The sequence below is a fragment of the Panthera tigris genome, chromosome C2 (assembly GCF_018350195.1).
Source record: "Panthera tigris isolate Pti1 chromosome C2, P.tigris_Pti1_mat1.1, whole genome shotgun sequence".
Taxonomy (NCBI): Eukaryota; Metazoa; Chordata; class Mammalia; order Carnivora; family Felidae; genus Panthera; species Panthera tigris.
Genome location: NC_056668.1, coordinates 132,409,028 through 132,429,205, shown reverse-complemented (window position 1 = coordinate 132,429,205; position 20,178 = coordinate 132,409,028). Strand labels below are relative to the sequence as shown.

The window sequence follows — 20,178 nt, the reverse complement described above, 5'->3', positions numbered from 1 at the left end:
TCATTTTGAATATCTGCCTAAAGAAAGAAATCAAGAAAACCAGTTAAGGACAAATTGTGCAGGAAACTGGTGATTCAACTCACTAGGTACTGTAAACAGCCCGATTTCAGGCAGGGCGTATAGTTGACAAATCAGCAGTGTGGAGAGAACACTGCCAAAGAGAGGCCACCAATATGTGAATCCTCCTAATCACATTGTAACGGCCATTAGAGCAGGCATTTTAAGTTGGCAAATTCAAAGAACAACACTTATTAATAGCAGCCAACGTTTCTTAATTGTGGTGATGTGTGTGATGTGGGTGAGCTGGAGTATCATTGCCCATTTTACAGCTGAGTAAACTGAAATTTAGAGAGTAAATCTTCTCCCAGGCTAGGAAATTGGCAGATCTGGTCTGTGAACTTATCTTGTTATACCTCTCTACTCTAATAGACTAATAAGATTTACTGAGGCCCTCACTTCATGGTGAGTGAAGTTTCTCTCCCTTTCCCTGTAATTCCCTTTCCTTTTCTTTCTCCAAGAAATCTAGCATCCAGCCATTTCCCAAGAGCCAGGCACCTGTCTGAGCTGCGTGGCCTCTTCCAGCCTTCAGAAGGTGCACTGGTAACAAGACTTCCAGGAGACCCCCAGGCTTTAGGGGGCCTTCTGGGTCATCTTCCTAGTTCATGTTATTATTCATTGACTGATTCTTGAAATTAGCCTCTTCTTAATGATGAGGAACAGTTTATGCGCTTGAGAATCTAGAAGAAGGTGGAACAGTTTCTTTTGTTATATTAGGTCAGTACTTCCTGGAAAGAAAATTGCAGGGTGGGTCGTCATTCTGGACTTAACTTGCAACGTTGATTTAGAGCGAGAGATTGGCACTGCCTCCATTCTGGGATATATTATGGCTGTTGTTTAATATTATGGCTGGATCCTTCTTAAATATGTTCTAAAGTAGGGCTTTTCAGCTATGGAACTTTTCACACTGTTTGAGGTAGACTTCTCCCTCCAGAGTAGCCGAGAGCACATTTAGACCCTGTGTGTGCCTCCTGATGAATGTCCAGGTGTTATTCCAGAAACCTCCCATCTTCCCGTTGCTGTTAGGCTGCATGTGTTGTTCTGAATCCCCAGAAGGAAGACCGACCTCCTTGGAGGAGCATGCGAGGGTGAGAGTTCAGGGCAGGCACAGCCAGCACCCCCGAAGAAGGGGCCAGGAGTCATGGAGACAGGCAGCACTGTGGTTAAGAAACCAGACCCCACTCACATTCCATTTGCCACCTTCTACCTAGGCAGTCTTGGACAAGATACCCTCCTGTGCCTCAGTTTCTTACCCTGGAAAAGAGAGATGGAACAATAGGTTCATGTTGAAAGGTTAGATGTACATTTTTAAAAACGTTTTATTTATTTTGAGAGAGAGAAGCAGAGGAGAGGCAGAGAGAGAGATAATACCAAGCAGACTCCACACTGTCAGCACAGAGCCTGACCTGCGGCTCCATCTGACGAACCGTGAGATCATGACCTGAGCTGAGATCAAGAGTTGCACGCTTAACTGACTGAGCCACCCAGGCACCCCGAGATGTACATCTGAAGCACTCAGCACTGCGTGACTCTTAACTGTGAGCTGTTATTATTGGCACACAGGCTCAGTAGCCCTGACCACTGGCCTCCACCTTTGCATGGAGCCCTGGCTTTGAGAAAGGAGGCATTCAATACTGAAATTCCCCTCAGGACTTTTCTGAGATTTCCTGCTCTAGAATCCACCTTTCTCCAAGACTCCTTCCAGACTTCCTGCCCTCTTTGGTTGACTCCAGGGAGAATTAAACTGGGGAGACTTGTCCTAGGACCATTTCCCCCACGTGCCTCCCGCTGGCCTATGGCTGTTTGTCTCCCTCACCCAAAGAGCCCCCTCCATTGCTGAACCCATAAAGACCCCTCAGCACCCAAGGTGTCCTGGCCTGTGCCTCATTTCTTCAAGTCCCTTCTCTTTACTAGCAAACCAGATCCTGCTAAAGAATAATGGGTTAGTATGTGTCTGGAAGTGGTCAGGCCAACAGTGGAGGGGAATTTCAGCCATGGGGGGGAGGGGCGTGTTACAGTACCCCACTTTATTTTTTTTTTTTTCAACGTTTTTTTATTTATTTTTGGGACAGAGAGAGACAGAGCATGAACGGGGGAGGGGCAGAGAGAGAGGGAGACACAGAATCGGAAAGAGGCTCCAGGCTCCAAGCTGTCAGCCCAGAGCCTGACGCGGGGCTCGAACTCACGGACCGCGAGATCGTGACCTGGCTGAAGTCGGACGCTTAACCGACTGCGCCACCCAGGCGCCCCCCAGTACCCCACTTTAATCTCACTCAGTGGGCAGCGGGCTGGCTGTTGTTTACACACAAAGCTGGGCTCTTATCTCTCTGCTCATGAGGCCATGGGTCTCTCTGAAACTTAGGCAGCTTATTGTTCTCCTTTGTTCTTCGTCGTGTGGAACAAATGAGCCTTTGGATTTTTTTCATCAGTTAATGAACACGCAGGGGTTATTGGCCACATATATGGCCTTGCTGGGGATGGACAGTCATGATGGTGGTAACTCTCTGGGTGAACTGTTCTAAGTTCCGATGAGCCATCTTGATGGTGCCTCACAACAACAGTTTTATGATGGCAGATGCTATTATTAGCCCATTTCACAGATGAGGAAAGTCACCTTCCATGCTCTCAAGTAGTGACATTTTATCTCCTAGCTTGAGCATTCAGCCTCCTGAGGGCCGGACATGTAGGGACCCTGCCCACATTGGTCATGGCCTTCACCTGACCCAAGCCTCTCTCCTAAGTCTTTTTCCTGAGAAGTCTTACCAGTTCCTTGCACCATCACCCTTCCTCCCAAATCCCCCCAGCTTCCCCTCCCTGCTGCTTGCTTGCTCGCTCAGCTTTCAGCTTGCCTTTCTCGCAGGGCCCCCTAAGGAGGGTGAAGTGTTTTTACTCCTCTTTCTGCCAGGTGGGCTTAAATAGGCAATCACAGCAAGACAATTAAAAAAAATCCAGAGGGAGTCACCCTCTTTCCCCCTCCTTCTCCTCGTTTAATTTATTTCCTTTATAGGAGGCCTAGGGGAGCCGGGTCTAGGCTGCGACTGCTCATATGGGGCTTGCCAGTGAATTCACCATCCAGACACGGGGCAGGCTGCCCCTCCCCCTCCCTGTGGACTCTTGAATGGCCTCTCTGATCCAGAGGTTATGCTCCCCTTCGCCCATACAGGTCTCTCTGGGGACCCATCATGTGGTTCTCTTCCTGATCATTGACTTTTATTTCCTGGTCGGGGAGAATTTCCCTGATGGTTTGGTGTCGTTGCTGTGCAGAGACAGCCTGAGCTGGTGCAGGGACAGCCCCATGCCTCACTCCTGGACGCTGCCCTTCCCACTCCTGCCCCTGCCTTATGGTGAACACAGAGCACCCCAGTAGCTCTGCTCCGAATGGCCCCTCGTGATGCATTTCTGCAGATGGGGAGCATGGACAGACAGGCCAGGTGGGGAAGGCCGGTGCTGGGAAAGGTTAGGAAGGTATACCCAGACATCCACCTGTCCCTTGTCTCCTGGCTTCCAATATTCCTTTCTGTCCTTCCCTGGGTCGTCTCTGTTGCCAGGAAGGTTCACACAAATTCAAATTGTTCTGCCACTGAATAATACTGAAACATCTTCCAAGCGCTGCCCTTCCTATCCTGTGCCTTGTCACTTAAAATGCTCAGAAATGCCAGCCAGAAACCCAAGCCAGTGACCTCAACTGTACTTCTTGGCCGAGGGGGTTTTATTCAGAAGTCCTCCTTGGCAGCCAGCTCCTTGTGTGGGGAGAGAGAGGAGGTGTCCTCCTGAGTCTGGCCTTTCTGATGTGTGGCCCCGCCTTCCCGCGCCCCCAGAATGGCGCTACCCTGTGGCTCTCCTCCTCCCAAATCTGCCACCTGCCGCCATCTTTTGGCCTTTCCCTCAGTCCATTAACAAACAGCTATTGAGCTCCCACCCGTGGTCCACAGCTCCTGCTTTCTGTGTACTGATGAAATTAGCCTCTTGTTAGATTTGGAAACAGCCCAGGGCTGGGGGTTTGAAAGACTCTTGGCTTTGCCACTTTCCAGCTTGTGATGTTTGGGGGATCCACTTAAGGCTTCTGGGCTTAGAACTGAGGCAGCCCTTCGTGTGGGGGTTGGGAGAGTCCCATCAGATGGTGGAGGTGAAAGTGCCCGTAGCTGCTGCTGTCCTGACCAGGGGATTCCCGTGGAAGGCTGTATATGCCTGGTTTCCCCACTTTGCCTCCACAAACAAGCCCCACCCGGGCCCAGAGGTGTCCTGCTGCTAGTACCCGAGCCTGACGGAAGTCTGAAGCAGTTTCTCTCAGATTCAAGAATCCAAACGGGACTGAGGCCCTTCTGGCTTCTCATCCCATCACGGGGCCCACAGCCCTGCTTCCCAGTGCAAACCTTCCATCTTAACCCGCTGCCTGTCACCTCAGCAGAACTTAGCCCCGACTCAGCGCAGCTACCGGGTCAAGTCTGACTCCCACATGTTTCTGCCCCAGCCAACTCACCAGTCTCCTCCTCCTCCCAGTGTAGCCCTGGGAGTCACGCTTTACACCAGATGCTGCACGCTCCCTTCCCTCCAGGCTGGAGGTCTCTTGGAACATCAGGACCCAACCAGCCTGCCTGCTACCTGCCAGTCACAGACTCTCTGGAGCCTGTCTCTCTGCAGACAGACCACAGACTTCCATCCTATGCCTGAATCCCAACTGCCTGGCCCGGGCCTCAGAACTGGGCATCTATTTCCTTCTTCCCTGCTCCTGAGGAGCTTAGCAAGGCCTTCGTGGGTCTGGCTATCAGGCTGGCAGCACCCAGTAAGCCCAGCGCCCCCTTCTCCTCCCCTAGCTTACTGCACTTTCTGGCTTAGGTCAATCCAGCAACATACCTGCATCCCCTATCATATTACAGGGACTTTTCTGGACAGAGGGGATCCAAATGGCACAAGGCAAAGCCCCCCGTGTCAGGGAGAAAGAGAAAGACCAGAAGATTAAAAAATACAAGCGAGACAGTCTTGATTCTCCTTGGGTGCTCTGTCAGTCCAATTCTTCGGCTGTTCTCAGAACATTCTCAGAAACAATGCCTTCCCCCTCCTTTGGGACTTTCTGTCCCATGTCTGGAAAAATCTTCCAGCTGGGGTCATGGCAGAGTCACAGAGCAGCTGAAAAAATTTAAACAAACTTGGGACTTCTTTTTGGAACTCTCGGTGCTTGCTCATGTGATGATGTGTGTTGGAGAATCAGAATATTAAAACATCAAAAGGCATCATTTGGGGACAGTTTCTCTTGGCCGGTTTCCATGTAAGTAATGAGAAAGAGGAGCATGGCCAAGGATACAGCAGGACAGGGGAGTTAACTAAAGGGTTACACATCTGAAATCAGGTTTCTCCCAATATTTCACCACTACTAATCTTTTGGAGGCTCTTGATTCCAGCAGCGTTTCCTTCCTGAAAAATTTATTTCTGTCTCTGGCTTCGGCCCTTCTCCCTGGGGAGGATCCTGATGTGAGAGCTGGGGCTCTGTCAGCACCGCACTGTCTACCTCGTCCGTCCGGCAGTCTGTCTTCCCTTCACCTCACGCCCAGCACCCTCCCTTCCCCTTTTGGCCTTCCCCTTTTTCTGTTTCTTTACGCATTTGGGAAAGTTGTGTTTCTGTCTTACCATGCAAGTGGGGAATTCTTCTGGTTGATCAAGTGTTGTCATGTATTTTTGGACTTCGGCCACTGTCAAATTCTCTACTCACCTCTTCCATATAGAGGTTGTGGTTTCTTTTTCTTTTTGAGCTATATATATTCATGCTTGACTATAGCAGATTATGGTGACTGGTGCTCTGGTCCACCTTGGGTCACCTGAGGACAGCTTTCTTAGCCTCTGCCTGGAGGCGTTGTCTGGAATGGGAACAGGCCCCGGCAGGCCACTGCCCCAGGGAATTCATACCTCAGGAGTAGCCTCAATCCCTGAAGAGAAATGCCCAGGCTTCCTTGCCCCGTGGCAAGGCAATCGGAGGTATGTTCTGTGCAGTTAAGTGAGCCCCAATGGCCGTAGCAGTAACCTGCTCGGTAATGCACCCTTCCCTGGCTTTCGTCTCTTCCCTGTTTCCTACCCCTACTCCCTCTCTGGGAGGGATTTCCAGGGATCACTTCGCAAATAAACTGCTGGCACTCAAAAACTTACAGGGTCTGCTTTGGAAGAAATCCAGGTGAAGTCAGGGATTCACGAAAGCATTGCTTATCCTCTTGTCCTCAGTAGGTGTGGCTTTTATTTGGACACCTAGCACCTTGGACTGGAAAATGCCTGATCGTGTAGTTCACATCCCGTCCCCGCCAGCTCCGGTCCAATGCTTGATTTCCCTCCATGGCAAACCTTTCTTTGCATGACTCCATTCCTCAAGTGTGTATTTCAAAGTCATGAAATAGTCTGATTGCCACCTCTGTACACCAAGCCCTAATTTCTTGTGGGAAAGCATTTACTGGCGGGAGTCAGGCAAATGGACTGAGAAAGGTAACTTGGGGTGGAAATAATAAATAGGCCAGATTTGGTTGTTTAAAATCCAGGTGGCCATCTTTGAAGATGGGCACCTTTCTTTCTTTCTTTCTTTCTTTCTTTCTTTCTCTTTCTTTCTTTCTTTCTTTTTCTTTCTTTTTCTTTCTTTCTTTCTTTCTTTCTTTCTTTCTTTCTTTCTTTCTTTCTTTCTTTCTTTCTTCCTTTCTATTTGGTTCTATCCGATGGATAGAAATGGCCCCCCTGGTAGCTTAACTCTTGTTGATGACAAAGTGTCGTGGCCTGGCACTGCTCCCCAGAGATCCCTGCTGGTGTTTGCTCAGATGGAGCTGTAAAAGACTTCCTTTGCCCGGAATACAGTACCTGTGTGGGATAATTTTAGATGTTGTGTGGATGGACATATTTGGTGTTAATGTGCCTCATCATTCCCTTCTGTTTATAGCAAGTGGTAGTTGTTTCCCTTATGGTCATGAAACAAAGTTTCCTTTTTAAATTCATTTATTTAAATAAAGGAAAGCAATTCTGTTTAAAAGAAGAATAATTCAGCAAGTGTTTGGACACTGCAAAATTGTGAAGTACTGAAGTAGGGGATACAGGGTCCCGGAACGTGGGTCTAGGCCAGGTCTCTCCTGAGGGGAGCATGGGCATACTTTGTCCTTGTTGCTAATGTCAGCCATTGTTTACGACCTTTAAAATATTTCTCTGAAAGAAGGGTGGGGATTTTCTTATTATTCCAATAGATATTTTTGGAAACCAAAGCCTATTCCTGACTAGCCTGTGTTAGCAAAGCTTTTTAAGCTGGGTAAACTCTGATTGCTTGACTAAATGAGTAACACAAAAAAAGACCTTCAGGACTTAGATTGAAATTCCAGGTATTTGCTCCTCGAGGCTGATACTGTTCACTCATGGCCCAGCAGCACGTACAGCTGGCGCGGGTCAGCTTCTGGGTGCTAGTGAGTATTGATTTTTGAAGAACTGAGCTATAAATGAAGGAAAGGGAAAGCTCAGAGCCCCACTCCCAGTGCCACCTACCTACCACTCCAGGCAGGAACCCTCATTTACGGGAACATATTTATTTTTACATATCAGTGGTGTATTTTCGATGTACTTGATTAAGTATTATGGGTTCGGCCCCAGGAAACACCCCTGCAGTTTATAAATAGTGAGTTCAAGGGTATACAAGGTTCCTGGAATTAGAGTAGTATTTTTATTTTTATGTGCCTCTGTATATTCACCTTTTTTTTTTATAAAAAAGACCAGCTCTTACCCAAATACGTCCACTTTTTTCTTCCAAAACACCTTTGTATGAATTTCTAGAAATGTCTACCATGTCCTTACAAACACCTGACTATACAAATTGATCCCAGATAACAGCTATTCATTACACGCCAGATTCAAAACCCATGTGCCACCCGCCCGCCATTGGAAGCTCAACCTTTGACGTCCATGTCACTTTCAAGGCTCCCTAACTTACTACCTGAAATCAGGTTTTATTTGGCAATAGTGCCACCCAACAGAAAGTTTACCTTTGATATCATTTCTTCAGGCTCCTAAGAGATTCACTACACTCGATGAGGCAAGTTTTTATCACTCTTTGACCTCTTCTCTCCCACCTTCTTTACAAATCCCAACAGAAATGGAGATCCTTGCCCTTTTCAACAAGCCGAAGAGCCATCAGAAGTGCCGGCAATACTATCCGGTCACTATTCCTCTCCGGGTCTCCAAGAATGGCCAGACGGTGAGCGGTTTGGATGCCAACTGGTTGGAGCACATGAGTGACCACTTCCGGAAAGGAGGCATGCTGGTGAATGCAGTCTTCTACCTTGGCATGGTCAATGGTATGGAAGTTACAAACCTTGGGCAGCCCTCATGAACTCTGCTTCTCTTTTCATCTTAGACCATCTTTAGAGCCTGCCCCATTCAGAAAGCCCCACAGCTGATGAACATGCTGCGTTTGATTTCTCATTAACACCTTGAGGAATTTTCCACAAAAACCACCACCTGTGCTCCCTAAACCTCTCTAGGAGTCAGTCGGCCAGGTATCTTCTAGCACGACAGAGAAAACAAAGGGATTCTGTTTTTGATGGTGGCCTCAATCTATGTTGCTTTTAAAAACTTTTAAAAAGATTATTCCCCGTTCGTTAATTACCCCCTGGGATCCTGCCGCTCCAAAAGTGCAAATCGTTTGTAGACACTATTACCGTTTGAAGTAGCAGTAGCAGCACCTTGGAATTAACCACTGAGAAATGAATTGAACTGCCTAGTTTCTGTAAGCTCTGTAGAGATACACACTGTTTCTGGGTCTCACGGCACCGGTACCCCCTCCCCAGTAAGGCGTTGTCTCTGAGGGAGATAACATGGGGTACAGCACTGCTGATGGCTGCCCTTCTAAGGCAGAAGGTCTGCCCACAATGGGGAAACTCGTCAAGCGGAGAAAGGGTTTGGGGTTAACACGACGGCAGGTTGAGTGACTAGGGTGCGTCAAAGCCGGGAGGCGGTTTGGGGAGTGGGGCTAACATGCCAGCATGTAAAGATCCTGAAGGCTGCCAGTCAGCAGGATTTCTAAGTGCAACACAACACCAAATTTGTTGATCCCAGCAAAACCTGGCAGGGGGGCTTTGACACCGCCGTCTTGGCTGTTGAGCAGTTCTGTCTCCAAGAATTAGCAGAGTCAGGAACGGAGTTTGGATTCAATCCTTGAAATGCCAGCAAACATCTTTAGAACTGGAGACATCAGTATTAGTTCTGAATGTACATACTTTAAATCATCTGGAAGTCATAGAACTTTGTACAGAACAGCCGGGTCTTAAATTGGATGTGAGTCCCTTGTTCCTGTCTAAATATCAATATCTAATGCTAATGTGTTAATACAGTAGCAGCAGGCATTGTATAGTGTAAGGGGTCGCAACCATTCGTAGAATGGATGAATGACCTAAGAAAGGTGGTTGGCTCATTAAGAATACATGTCCCGCAGCACCATCCAGCAGAACTTTCTGTGATGATGGGAATGTTCTCTATCCGTGCTGTCCAGTATGGTAGCCACGACTCACACCTGGCTATTGACCACTTGAAATGTGGCTAGGATGACTGAGGACCTGAATTTAAAAATTTATTTGATTTTTATTAATTTAAATTTAAATCACTATATATGCTTAGGGGCTAGTAGTGTATTATGCAGTTCTAGAGTATACATTTCATGAATACAACCAATGAAGAGTCCATTTAGTTCTCTGGCGGCAAGGTTGGAAACCTCCCTCTACCTGAGGAGGCCCTGCATACTTGCAGAGGTCCCGGAAGCCAGAGAACATCACGGTCTGTTTTGAGATTCAGCATAAAACACGAGTTGCATTTACTTGGGGCAGATGTTTACAGCCCTGATTGATTCATTGGTATTAGAGGAGTCCAGAGAGGAGCCCTTCGCTTCCTGCTTCCTGTAAGGACACCCCATCACCCATCTTGGGTTGTGGCAGCCACACTTTTTATCTTCTCTTAGGGTCTCTGTGGCCATACATCCTTAACCCTGGGAAACCTATAGTTAGTTACACTAACATCTTTTTTTTTCATGTTTATTTATTTTTGAGAGAGAGAGAGCAAGTCGGGGAGGGGCAGAGAGAGAGGGGGACAGAGGATCCAAAGCAGGCTCTATGCTGACAGCAGACAGCCCAATGTTGGGGCTCGAACTCACGAACTGTGAGATCATGAGCTGAGCTGAAATCAACAGTCAGACGATTACCCGACTGAGCCACCCAGGTGCCCCAGTTATACTAACATCTTTAAAATGTTCAGGAAAGCACTGAAGGTAACAGCTACACAGGCGGCCCCACTTTAGAGAATTAGGATATCAAAAGGGAAGTTTTCTCTGGTCCTACTGCCCAGCATGTCTGGGGCAAGCTGAGCCTCAAGAGAGGACACCTTGAAAGTTCACAATGCCAAGTGAACTTTTGGGCCATTATGGCTTTGGCAATCAAGATAATTTCCTATTCCTTCTTCCTACACCATTCTCTGACCTTGAATCCAAAAGCACAGAGAATTCATACAGTTTTTTCTTCAGATTTGACTTGAGTGTTGGAAATGCTGTTATATCCTCCCTTGGCTTTAGCTGCAGTAAATCCTGCCTTCTTGCCTTGAAGACAGAACATGAAATTTCCCCTGGCAAGTGCAACTGTGGAAGCCGAGCCCCAAGCCTATGACATGTCTACGGCTCGGCCACAGCTGCACGTCTCAGTCTCGGGGATGGCTGCAAAATTTCTCAGAACAAAATTTATTTAAACCCACTCAAACTTCAAACGCAATTTCGCCCTGTCTGGTTCGATGTGGGGGGAATGTGACTTGGGAGTAATGCTCAGTGGCCAGGGTGTTTCTGCTCTGGAAAAGCCCAAGGTTTCCGTTGGGCAGGGATGAAATATACATATGCTGTTTTCCCAGAATTAAAAAAAAAAAAAGGCAAGCTAATCATAATTATAAAAAGGAACCTGTTTCTAATAAGATAATTAGTGTCCTTACAAGTAAACCTGGCAGAGCTAGAAGCACATCTTTAAGCTGTTTGCCACCTGGAAAAACACCAGTCCTGCTTCTTAAATGGATATTTGTACTCTGAAATATTTTCCACAGAGTCATAAAACCCGTGAGAACTTTGTCCCATAAACAGGGTGATGTTTTAGCTTGAATCGTTCAGTTAAGACTCCAGCTCCTGTTTTCAAGCCTTTACCCCTCGGGGACATGGAAAGACTTTAACGGTCCTCAAGTTTGGGCTTCTGCTGAGTCTCCAGAGCTCCTCCTCTGGAACCTTTTATTAAGCCTTAGAAGGACCAGGTGTCTTCAGCTGGGGTGGCTGTGCCCTTGGGCCCTGGCAAGCAGCGGCACAGATAAAAGAGAAGCATAATGATGCTGATGGTCTCGTGGCAGTTACTATGGGTTGGTGCTGGTCTGAGCAGTTCAAACACAGCAACTCATCTAATCCCCACAAGTCAGTAAGGTAGATACCATCGTTATCCCTGTGATACGGCTGTGGAAACTGAGGCACAGAGTGGTTAAGTCATTGCCAAGGTTGCCAGCTAGTAAGTGGCAAGAAAGCAGTAGGAAGAAAGAAGGGTCAGGCTAGGGAAAATGGATGTGAGGAGGGGGTAAAAGAGGTGGCCGTGTTGGCAAGAGGTTTAGGCTCCCAGTGAGGCCTTGGGTGACCCTTGAGAAGGGAGGGGAGCTTCAGAGTCACCCTTAGGAAAGTAGCAGGGCCTGGACTGCCAGCCACCTGTGTGGCTGCGTCCAGGGGTGGGTCAGACAGCAGGGCAGACAGGCACACAGAAACGCCACCCGATGAGGCAAAAGCTAGAGTCTGTGTTGTCAGCAGATGGGAGAGGCCGGGAGGGGAATCTTTCTGCCGTTGGTGAGGAGTTGGGTAGGTACAGGAGTCCAAGGTAAGGGCAAGGTGGAGCTGGGTGCCCAGCCTCTAAAGACCCAGCAGGAGCCTGATTTCTCACCAAGGGCCTCCAGGCCTGCAGAGTACCTGCTGCTATCACTGGCCATCGATGCTACGGCTGCCACCATCAGCTCTCCTTGCCTGCCCTGGTCTTCCCTGTGTCCCCTGGCTGGCCTTGTCGTTTGTTCTGCCCTTGCCCTATCCTTGTTCCCACCTCCCTTTTCCCTCCCTTGGCCCTGTGCTGGCTCTCCTTCTCCTGCTCCCCTGGCCCTCCCCTCACCCTCTCCTAGCCCCACAGTCCTTACACCCCTGGCAGTATCGTCTTTATCCATCCCACATTCAAATGTTTTCAGTTGGGGGTGCCTGGGTGGCTCGTTCGGTTAAGCGTCTGACTCTTGATTTTGGCTCATGGTTTGTGAGCTCGAGCCCCACATTGGGCTCCGCACTGACAGCATGGAGCCTCCTTGGGATCCTCTTTCTCCTTCTCTCTCTGCCCCTCCCCTGCGCTCGCTGTCTCTCTCTCTCTCTCTCTCTCAAAAGAAATTTTAAAAAAACGAAACATGTTTTCATTTGTTTCAAAAATGTCCTTGGCAGCAAGTGGTCTGATGGTCTGAACCAGAATCCAGTCCAGCATTATGCACTGCATATGGTGACCATATCCTCACTTCTCAAGTTTTACCTAAAAGAGTCCTTTTTTATAAGCCTCGCTGTTTGAAATAAACCCAGCCTCGTACACTGCTGAATGTCCTGCATTATTTGTCTGCGGTCGGTGCCTTGTGATGTCATTTACCTAATTTCTCTAGCCTCTGTATCCTGTACACTGGAATTTAGTTCTAAGGCCTTGATAAATTAAGCAGTGCGACCACAGTACATTCTAGAAGCTGTTGGGTTTTAAAGTTGCATCTCATCAGGAGACACATTATACTTACATGTTCCTCCATTCCTATCCTTTTGATAGATTGTCTTCCTTGAGACTGTCCCTGATACCCCAGCCACATGTAAATCCAAATAACATTCAGTATTTATATCATCATTTTTGATGCCCAGCATAACCTAAATTGCTTTATATTTGCAAAATACACAAGTTCAAAGTGTACCTGTTTCAAGTAGAATACACATAGAGCTACATTCACGTGAAGACTACAAACCCTCGGGCAGATTCTGCATCTGTACTTCTTAGCACCCCAGTGTTTGTACACCGTGTGCTGTATACAGAAGGTGACTAATGAAGGTTTCTGGACGACGCTCGGTAGTGCCGATGGCAATGAGGGGAAAAGCCGGTATTCGGGCGTGTATCACAGGAACCCGGGGAATTGAAGAGCTAGGTGTAGGCGGAATGGAAAGGAAGAGAGATGAGGCAATCCCAGGTGCTTCCAGCAGCCACTGCCTGGGAATGTTTGGCCTACTGATTACAGATATGGCCTCTGTTTCAGAGGAGCCACTTACTAATGTGGGGGTAGAGTTCCCTTATGCCATAGATGCATTTTCCCTTCTATTCATAGCACATCTTCAAATGACCCTTTTATTGGAGTATAGCACATATTGAGAAAACTATGCACGTTATGAGGATATAGCCCAGGAGATTTTCACAAGGTGAGCACGTCTCTGAAACCAGCACCAGATCAAGAAACAGAATGTACCAGCCCCCTCAAAGCCCCCTCATGCCCCTCATAGTCCCTGGTTCCCAGGGGATGACCATAGTCCCAACTTGAAACACCATAGATTAGTTGTAAACTTCATATGAATGGAGTATGTGAATGAACGCCCTTCTTGTGTTGGGCTTCTTTCACTCGTTGTATTTGTGAGATCCATCCACAGTTTTCCATGTAGTTGCAGATCATTTCTTCTCATTGCTATATACTCTCCTTTAGGTCGATAGATACAACTACTCCGCTTCCAAGTGTGTTTTTTGTCCCATCTAGGAAAGCATGGCGTCTGCATAGATTTGGCCCCAAACTGAAGCCCTAAGGCCAGTCTCACTGTGACATCCCTGGGATGGCACCCAAAACACCAGACATGGAGGATGGTGTAGTGGTCAGGCTGGGAACCTGAGATGTTCATCGCCACCACTAGCTGGAGCCCCAGCGCCCAGCACACAGAGTGCTAGCTCAGTAAATACCTGTTAGTTACTGAAAGGGCACAGGCTTTGGAATCGAACAAATCATACTTTTGATCTCTTTTGCCCCTTGCATTCCCTTTGAACATGGACACGTGATTTAACTTCTGAGACCTCCATTTTCTCACCTACTAAGAGGGATGATTAGCCTTGCAGATGTGGGGGAGGGATTCAGGGAGAAACTATGAACTGTGCCTGGGCGTGTGCCTCACATCCAGCAAACACCCAATCAGAGCGTTTCTTCCCCGTCTGGTTGGTTAAATGGCTCTGAACTTGCGGGTTCACCTTGCTACAACTGAAGATGGGTTGTACCTCCTCTAGGTCACTCACCACTTCAAAGTTAGAATGCAGGAGTGAAGGCAGGCCAACAGCAGCTGTGAGTGCTCAGGAAGGAGAAGGCAGTAGACCTGCTCACTCTTCTGATAATATCAGTCAATTAGGCACGGTATGATCGGGGAGCAACATGGCACCATTAGCCAGGATTGGTTAAACGGCGATTACATTTATGGTGGGGTCATAGGTCATCGTGACAGCAGTCACATGTGCAGTTATGGTTATATAATCAGGACGTGCCATTCCTGGCACATACGGGGTGCCGTGAGCACCATGTAGCCTCTGATGGGGAGAAGGGGCTCTCAGAGACTCAAGGAAATCTGTTAGGCCAGCTACCTCAGTGGGGACGGTTTAGTCCAACCTAGCTTGTTAAAAGGAGAACGGTGACTTTTTCTTTTTTCATCTCGCGTAATTAGACCACATACGTTGACCATTTGTCATGGTGTGCACATTTCCAGCTGGACTTTGGGGAACAGCACCGAGGATAAGCCTGAAGCTTAGTTTGCTAGGTTTCAGAGGCTGCAGGGAAAGAACAGTTGCCCTCCCAGAATTTACCTCTTGGAATAATGGGGCAAATCTCCTTTTCACACCTCCTTTTTATAAAATCATAAGCTTGGAATGTTAAGGTGGCCTTTTGCCAAAAGACTGGCATCAAATATTTATACAGTACTGGGGCAAATACCTCTCTGTGCACAGTAGGGAAGCATCTTTACTTTAATAAAAAATGCAGTGATAATGGAGTGTTTTCCATAGATGTAGGGTGATTTAACCTTTTACATTGGGAGCCTTCACTGTAAGAAAGACCTATTTATACCCAGCTCGGTGCGCATCACAGCAAGGCTGAGCCAGGAAGGTAATGAGAAGACTCGGAGTGGACGAGGCCGTCAAAACAAGGGGCTCTTTAAAAGCCCAGCTGTCTGCTCTCCGTGGTTCATTGACTTTTTTGCTGTTACAGATGATCAAATTTTGACAGCCATTCCGAACTTGCTTTGTAGTTAAGTGGGTGAATCAGCACTCCGGATTCAGAATAGCAGAGCAGTGGGCTGAGGGGCTGGAAGGCAGACGGTGGCTGAGGCAGCTGGTAAATAAGGACCTGGTTTATTCCTATTGCACACCCCAAGTCTGGCCATACGTCTCCCCACTGACCACACAGCCCTCCTCCCAGGCCTGTGACCAGGGAGGAAGCAGAGAAAGCCAGGCAGCGGCTGGGAAAGGAAGTCTGGATGGACTATGGTGTCTCATTCCCTCTTCTGGACCTCAGCTCCACTGCACGGTACTGTCGGCAGGCTAAATACCATCGTAATATTTATGCCAAATTGGGTACTCTATTACTTAAAGCAATGATAGGCACAATTTAAGGTCTTGGAGGTTTTCCATTGAGATTTGTACGTAAAGACTTTGGAGATTGGAGATAACATATTTTGGTAGGAGTCTTGTGGGGATTTGTGCTGTGTTGGTCTAATCCTGAGGGAATCATTGAATGTATTCTGGTCTCAAGCATCCCCAGGTCAGGACTTGGGAAAGCTTTATTCAAAGTGGTTCTATAGGGTATTCCTACTGTGGCAGGAGCTCCAGCTGGATCTTTATTCTTCAGAACTTTAAAAGTGAACTTTACTATGGTTCATCTTGTCCTGAGGCCCCAAATACCTATAATGTGGTTTAAAGAGAAGCCCTGTTCTTCGCTGGTTATCTCTGTAAAACATTTCTTAGGAGGGCAGCAAACAAACACTTGGGGAAAACTTTTTAGCAGAGCAGATGAGAGAGGCAACCTTAGTACTTTTGCTAAGGCTGTTTGATAACACACTCTCAGTTTAGGAAACAAATAAGAAACTGGAGCATGGTGCTGATGAACTTAAATTGATCTCACTTAAAATGGAGTATTATCTCGTCATATTGGACAAGGCTGCTGTGCTCCAGGAATTAGTCTCACGGCTGTGAGTCATTGAGCTGGTCATTCTGGAATAATCAAGAATATCCCCAAGCCAACCAAAGTACACCAGTCTCATATTTCTTAGGTTTAGGTTGGGCGTTGTATTAGTCAGCTATTGCCACAGTACTGCTGTGTAACAAGCCACCCCAGAGTCATTGGCTAAAAACAGTACTATTCTCACACATTGGTGTGTTGGCTGGAGCAACTCCATGAGGCAGTTCTGCTGATCTCAGATGGGCTCACTCTCAGGTCTGTGGGTCAGCTGATCTAAGCTGAGCTGCTCTTGGGCAGCTGGGGCATGTCCTCTCAAAGTGGTGGCAGAGATAGAAGAGGTTAAGTTTAACCACAAGGGCTTGCCAAGCCCTTGTTGCATCATACCTGCTAATATCCCATTGGCCAAACAAGTCACATGGATAAGTGCCTAGTTAGCTGGTCGTCCCACCCATCATCTTAGTCTTGACTTTCTTCTCTCCTGATTCCACTGCTCTTGTGGTCCTTGGCTACCCCTCATTAACTGTGCATCCCTACTCCAGCTGTATCCTCTACCTAACTCTTAAACCCTGAAGATCCAAAAGCCTTCCCTGCATGGTTAAGTACATATCTCTACTCAAAATGAGGAGACCCGTTTTGAAAAATACCCAACCACTGCCTCCACCTGCACTCTCTCCCCTTAGCCCATTTGATATTTTTATAGCATTTATCACCTCTAACATTATGTCACTGTCTCCCTCCCCACACTGCAAGGTAAGCTCCATGGGGCAGAGACTTCATATGTCTTGCTGCCTGCAAGATCTCCGGTGACCACAGGAGTACCTGGCACAAAATAGATGCTAGGTAGGCATTGGAATGAATGAGCAGCTAGAAGTGTTTTCAGTATAAGCTTAAATGCTTCCAGGAACACACTGCTCACTCTTCTGAGGTTTTACCTTCCATTTTTTAGACTACTCTAAGGAAGGTACTTTCTGTTTATATTGTACTCACATTTTCTCCCCATAGTTCCTAAAACTTTTTGATTCTAGTTCTGCCTTCAAGAGCCATGTAAAGGAGAGAAAAAGAAAATTCATTTTCATCTGTGTTGTCTGTTTGTATGATGCTTGTGTTAACTCTTGCATTAATCTTGTAGAAAAGGATAAGAAGAAATTCAAATTATACCTAATCCCACCAATCATAAGTGCTGCTAGATTTTATGTATTTCCTTAAAGTTTGTCTAACCCTTCTTAACATAAAAAAAATTCACATACAGCTCATACCGCAGGCTTGTATCCTGTTTTTTTCTTCTTCTTTATAACATTGTCTCTAAGGAATTTTTCTGAATCATTACATTCCCATGATTTTTTTGTAGCCACATAGTATTTAATTATATGGAAGTCTCCTAACTTATTCGACTACTTTTCCATGGTTGAATATTTGAATTGTTGAGCATTTAGATTGTTTATGTTTTTCAGGAATTTGTAAGTCATGCTGGTAGATAAATATTTGATGGCTTTAGTGGTTATTTCCTTAGAATAGACTGAACGAGGTAGAATTTCTGGGTCAAAGAAGATGGACTTTTTTGTTTCAGGCTCTTTAGACCTTGTGAAATTGCTCTCCTAAAAGATTGTACAGTTAAAATTCCCTTAACCACCATAAGCTTTTTATACACGTATAAAGAATGTTAAGCTTAGCCATTTATTTATTTATTTTTGTTGTTGCAAACAATTTTCTCATTTAATGGCCTTTCAATTGTCTTTATGAGGTCTAGTGGAAGACAGAAGCTAAATATTTGTTAAGTATTTACATCTGTCTGTCTTTTTCTTTGTGGCTTCTGGAAAATGCTGGCAGTTCCTGAACTCCAATGTAATACAAAGGACTTTCTGAATTTATCTCCCTTTCTTTTAAAAAAAAAATCATATTATTATGTGAATTATCCTTCTAAAATAAAAATAGTATATCACTAAAGATATTTTTAATGTGAATTGCCATAACAAAATACCACAGGCTGGATAGCTTAAATAATAGACATTTATTTTCTCAGAGTTGAGGAGGCTAGATGTCGTCCATGGTTAAGGTGCTGGCAAATTCAGTTTCTGCTTGAGGCCTCTTTTCCTAACCTGCAGACAGCCACCTTCTCTCTTCTTCATCTGGCATTGCCTCTGTGCAGGGAGAGGGGAGGGGGGTCCCTCTGGTGTTTTCCTGGTAAGGACATCAGTCTTACCAGATTAGGACCGACCCTTATGACCTCATTTAACCTTAGTTAATTCCCTAAAGGCCCTACCTCCAAATACTGTCACTTTGGAAGTTAATGCTTCACATATGAATTGGATGGGGGGAGGACACAATTCAGTACCTAATGGTGTGATTGATTTGTAGATTAGAATCTAGGGACCAGGAGTGATTCTGTGTACACATTCCCATGTCACAGATGAGAGACCCAGTCCCTGAAAGGGGTCACGTCACTTTTCATGATAGAGCATGGATCCAAACCACCTGCTTCTCTGTCTAGTCCTCTTTCCCACAATCTCTTATCTAAATGAATTTAGGGCATTTAAAAGCCATATTAAAAAAAGGAGGAGCGGCAGAAAACACCTCCCTTAATGTCTTCGGCTGTGGCGGGGACTCTGTTGTAATTTTCTTTATACTCTCACTGCCTAAGACAATGAATCCTTCTTGAATCCTGTTATATGTTTAACGTACATTTATTGAATCATATAGAACTCAGAACCTGGCACACAGACCAGAGCAATGCCCAAGGAAACATTTTCAGTGGTAAATCATTTGGGAAAATTCCCCTTTCCCTCAAATTCTGCCTCTTGACAAGAGCTAAAGCGTCATCTGTACAGCTGTCCACATGATGAGAACTTCCAAGAATCAGCGCATCTAGAGTGCATCCGACAAACTCAGATCTGCTGTGTTATATCTATCCCCCCTTTAAAAAAACCTTCCACCTAAATATAGTTTTCTTCTAAAAACTGTCTCTAAATGACTGTGTTTTGCCCTGAATAAGTTCTCCCCAGTGCATCCTGACGTTGGAGCGTGAAAAAGAAGGTAAACGCGTGAAATCAAATGGTGATTGCTAACAATGAAATTTGGGCTCATAAAATCAAGGATATTATTCAGAACTGCGAGGTAAATTAGTCTCATTCATTCTGATGGGGCTAGACTCTATGGCTGTGTGTGCCTTCTTTAATTAACATGCTGAAAAGATGTTCTGATTGGGATTATTAATGAATGCAGTGAAAATTTTTGCTGCTTGTAAGGCTTCTGCCACAGACGGTTTACAGAACTCCCCCCGCCTCTTTTCTTTTTCCACAGATTCCTTGCACAGCCTGACAGATGGAGTATTCATCTTTGAAGCTGTTTCCACAGAAGATAGCAAAACCACGCAGGGCTATGATGCTATTGTTGTCGAACAATGGACAGTCCTGGAAGTAAGTGTGAGATTGGCAGTGGTGCTTCCTTTGTTTGGACAATGATTGTTTTATCCGCTTGCTGGGTCTGACCGTGTCTGCTGTGGCTTTCCTCTGAAAGGCAGTTTGACCTGGGTAGACCTACAAGGCCCCTTTCAAATGCTTCTGTGCCCTCCAGTTGGGGCATGGGCCCCACTTTCCCTTTCTGTAGGAAAAATAGTGTGCGTGCTGGACCATTGGGTGGAAAGAGGTTCTTCATTCATTCATTTGCATATCACTGGAAACTCCAAGTGACATACGTGAGGCCAACATAGAGTCTGTGTCCACCAGAATGAGAGCAACATGATTGTTGGTGTTAGACCTTATGCCTTCCTCTGCCAAGTATCCTTGGAAGAAATTGGTGCATACACACTCAATCTTTGACAAAAAGCCCATGAGGCAAGTATATGACTGCCCCTATTTCACAGATGAGGAA

The 20,178-nt window shown here is 46.4% G+C and overlaps 1 protein-coding gene across 3 annotated transcripts in view; it reads left to right on the top strand.

Moving 5' to 3' along the window:
- Positions 1-20,178, top strand: part of RFTN1 (raftlin, lipid raft linker 1) — a 208,212-nt gene that overhangs the window by 144,166 nt on the left and 43,868 nt on the right. For all 3 annotated transcript variants that reach the window (XM_042956971.1, XM_007087353.3, XM_042956970.1), the window contains 2 exons: positions 8,157-8,360; positions 19,609-19,724. In XM_042956971.1, coding sequence (XP_042812905.1) covers positions 8,157-8,360; positions 19,609-19,724 — 320 coding nt within the window. The remainder of the gene's footprint in view (positions 1-8,156; positions 8,361-19,608; positions 19,725-20,178) is intronic.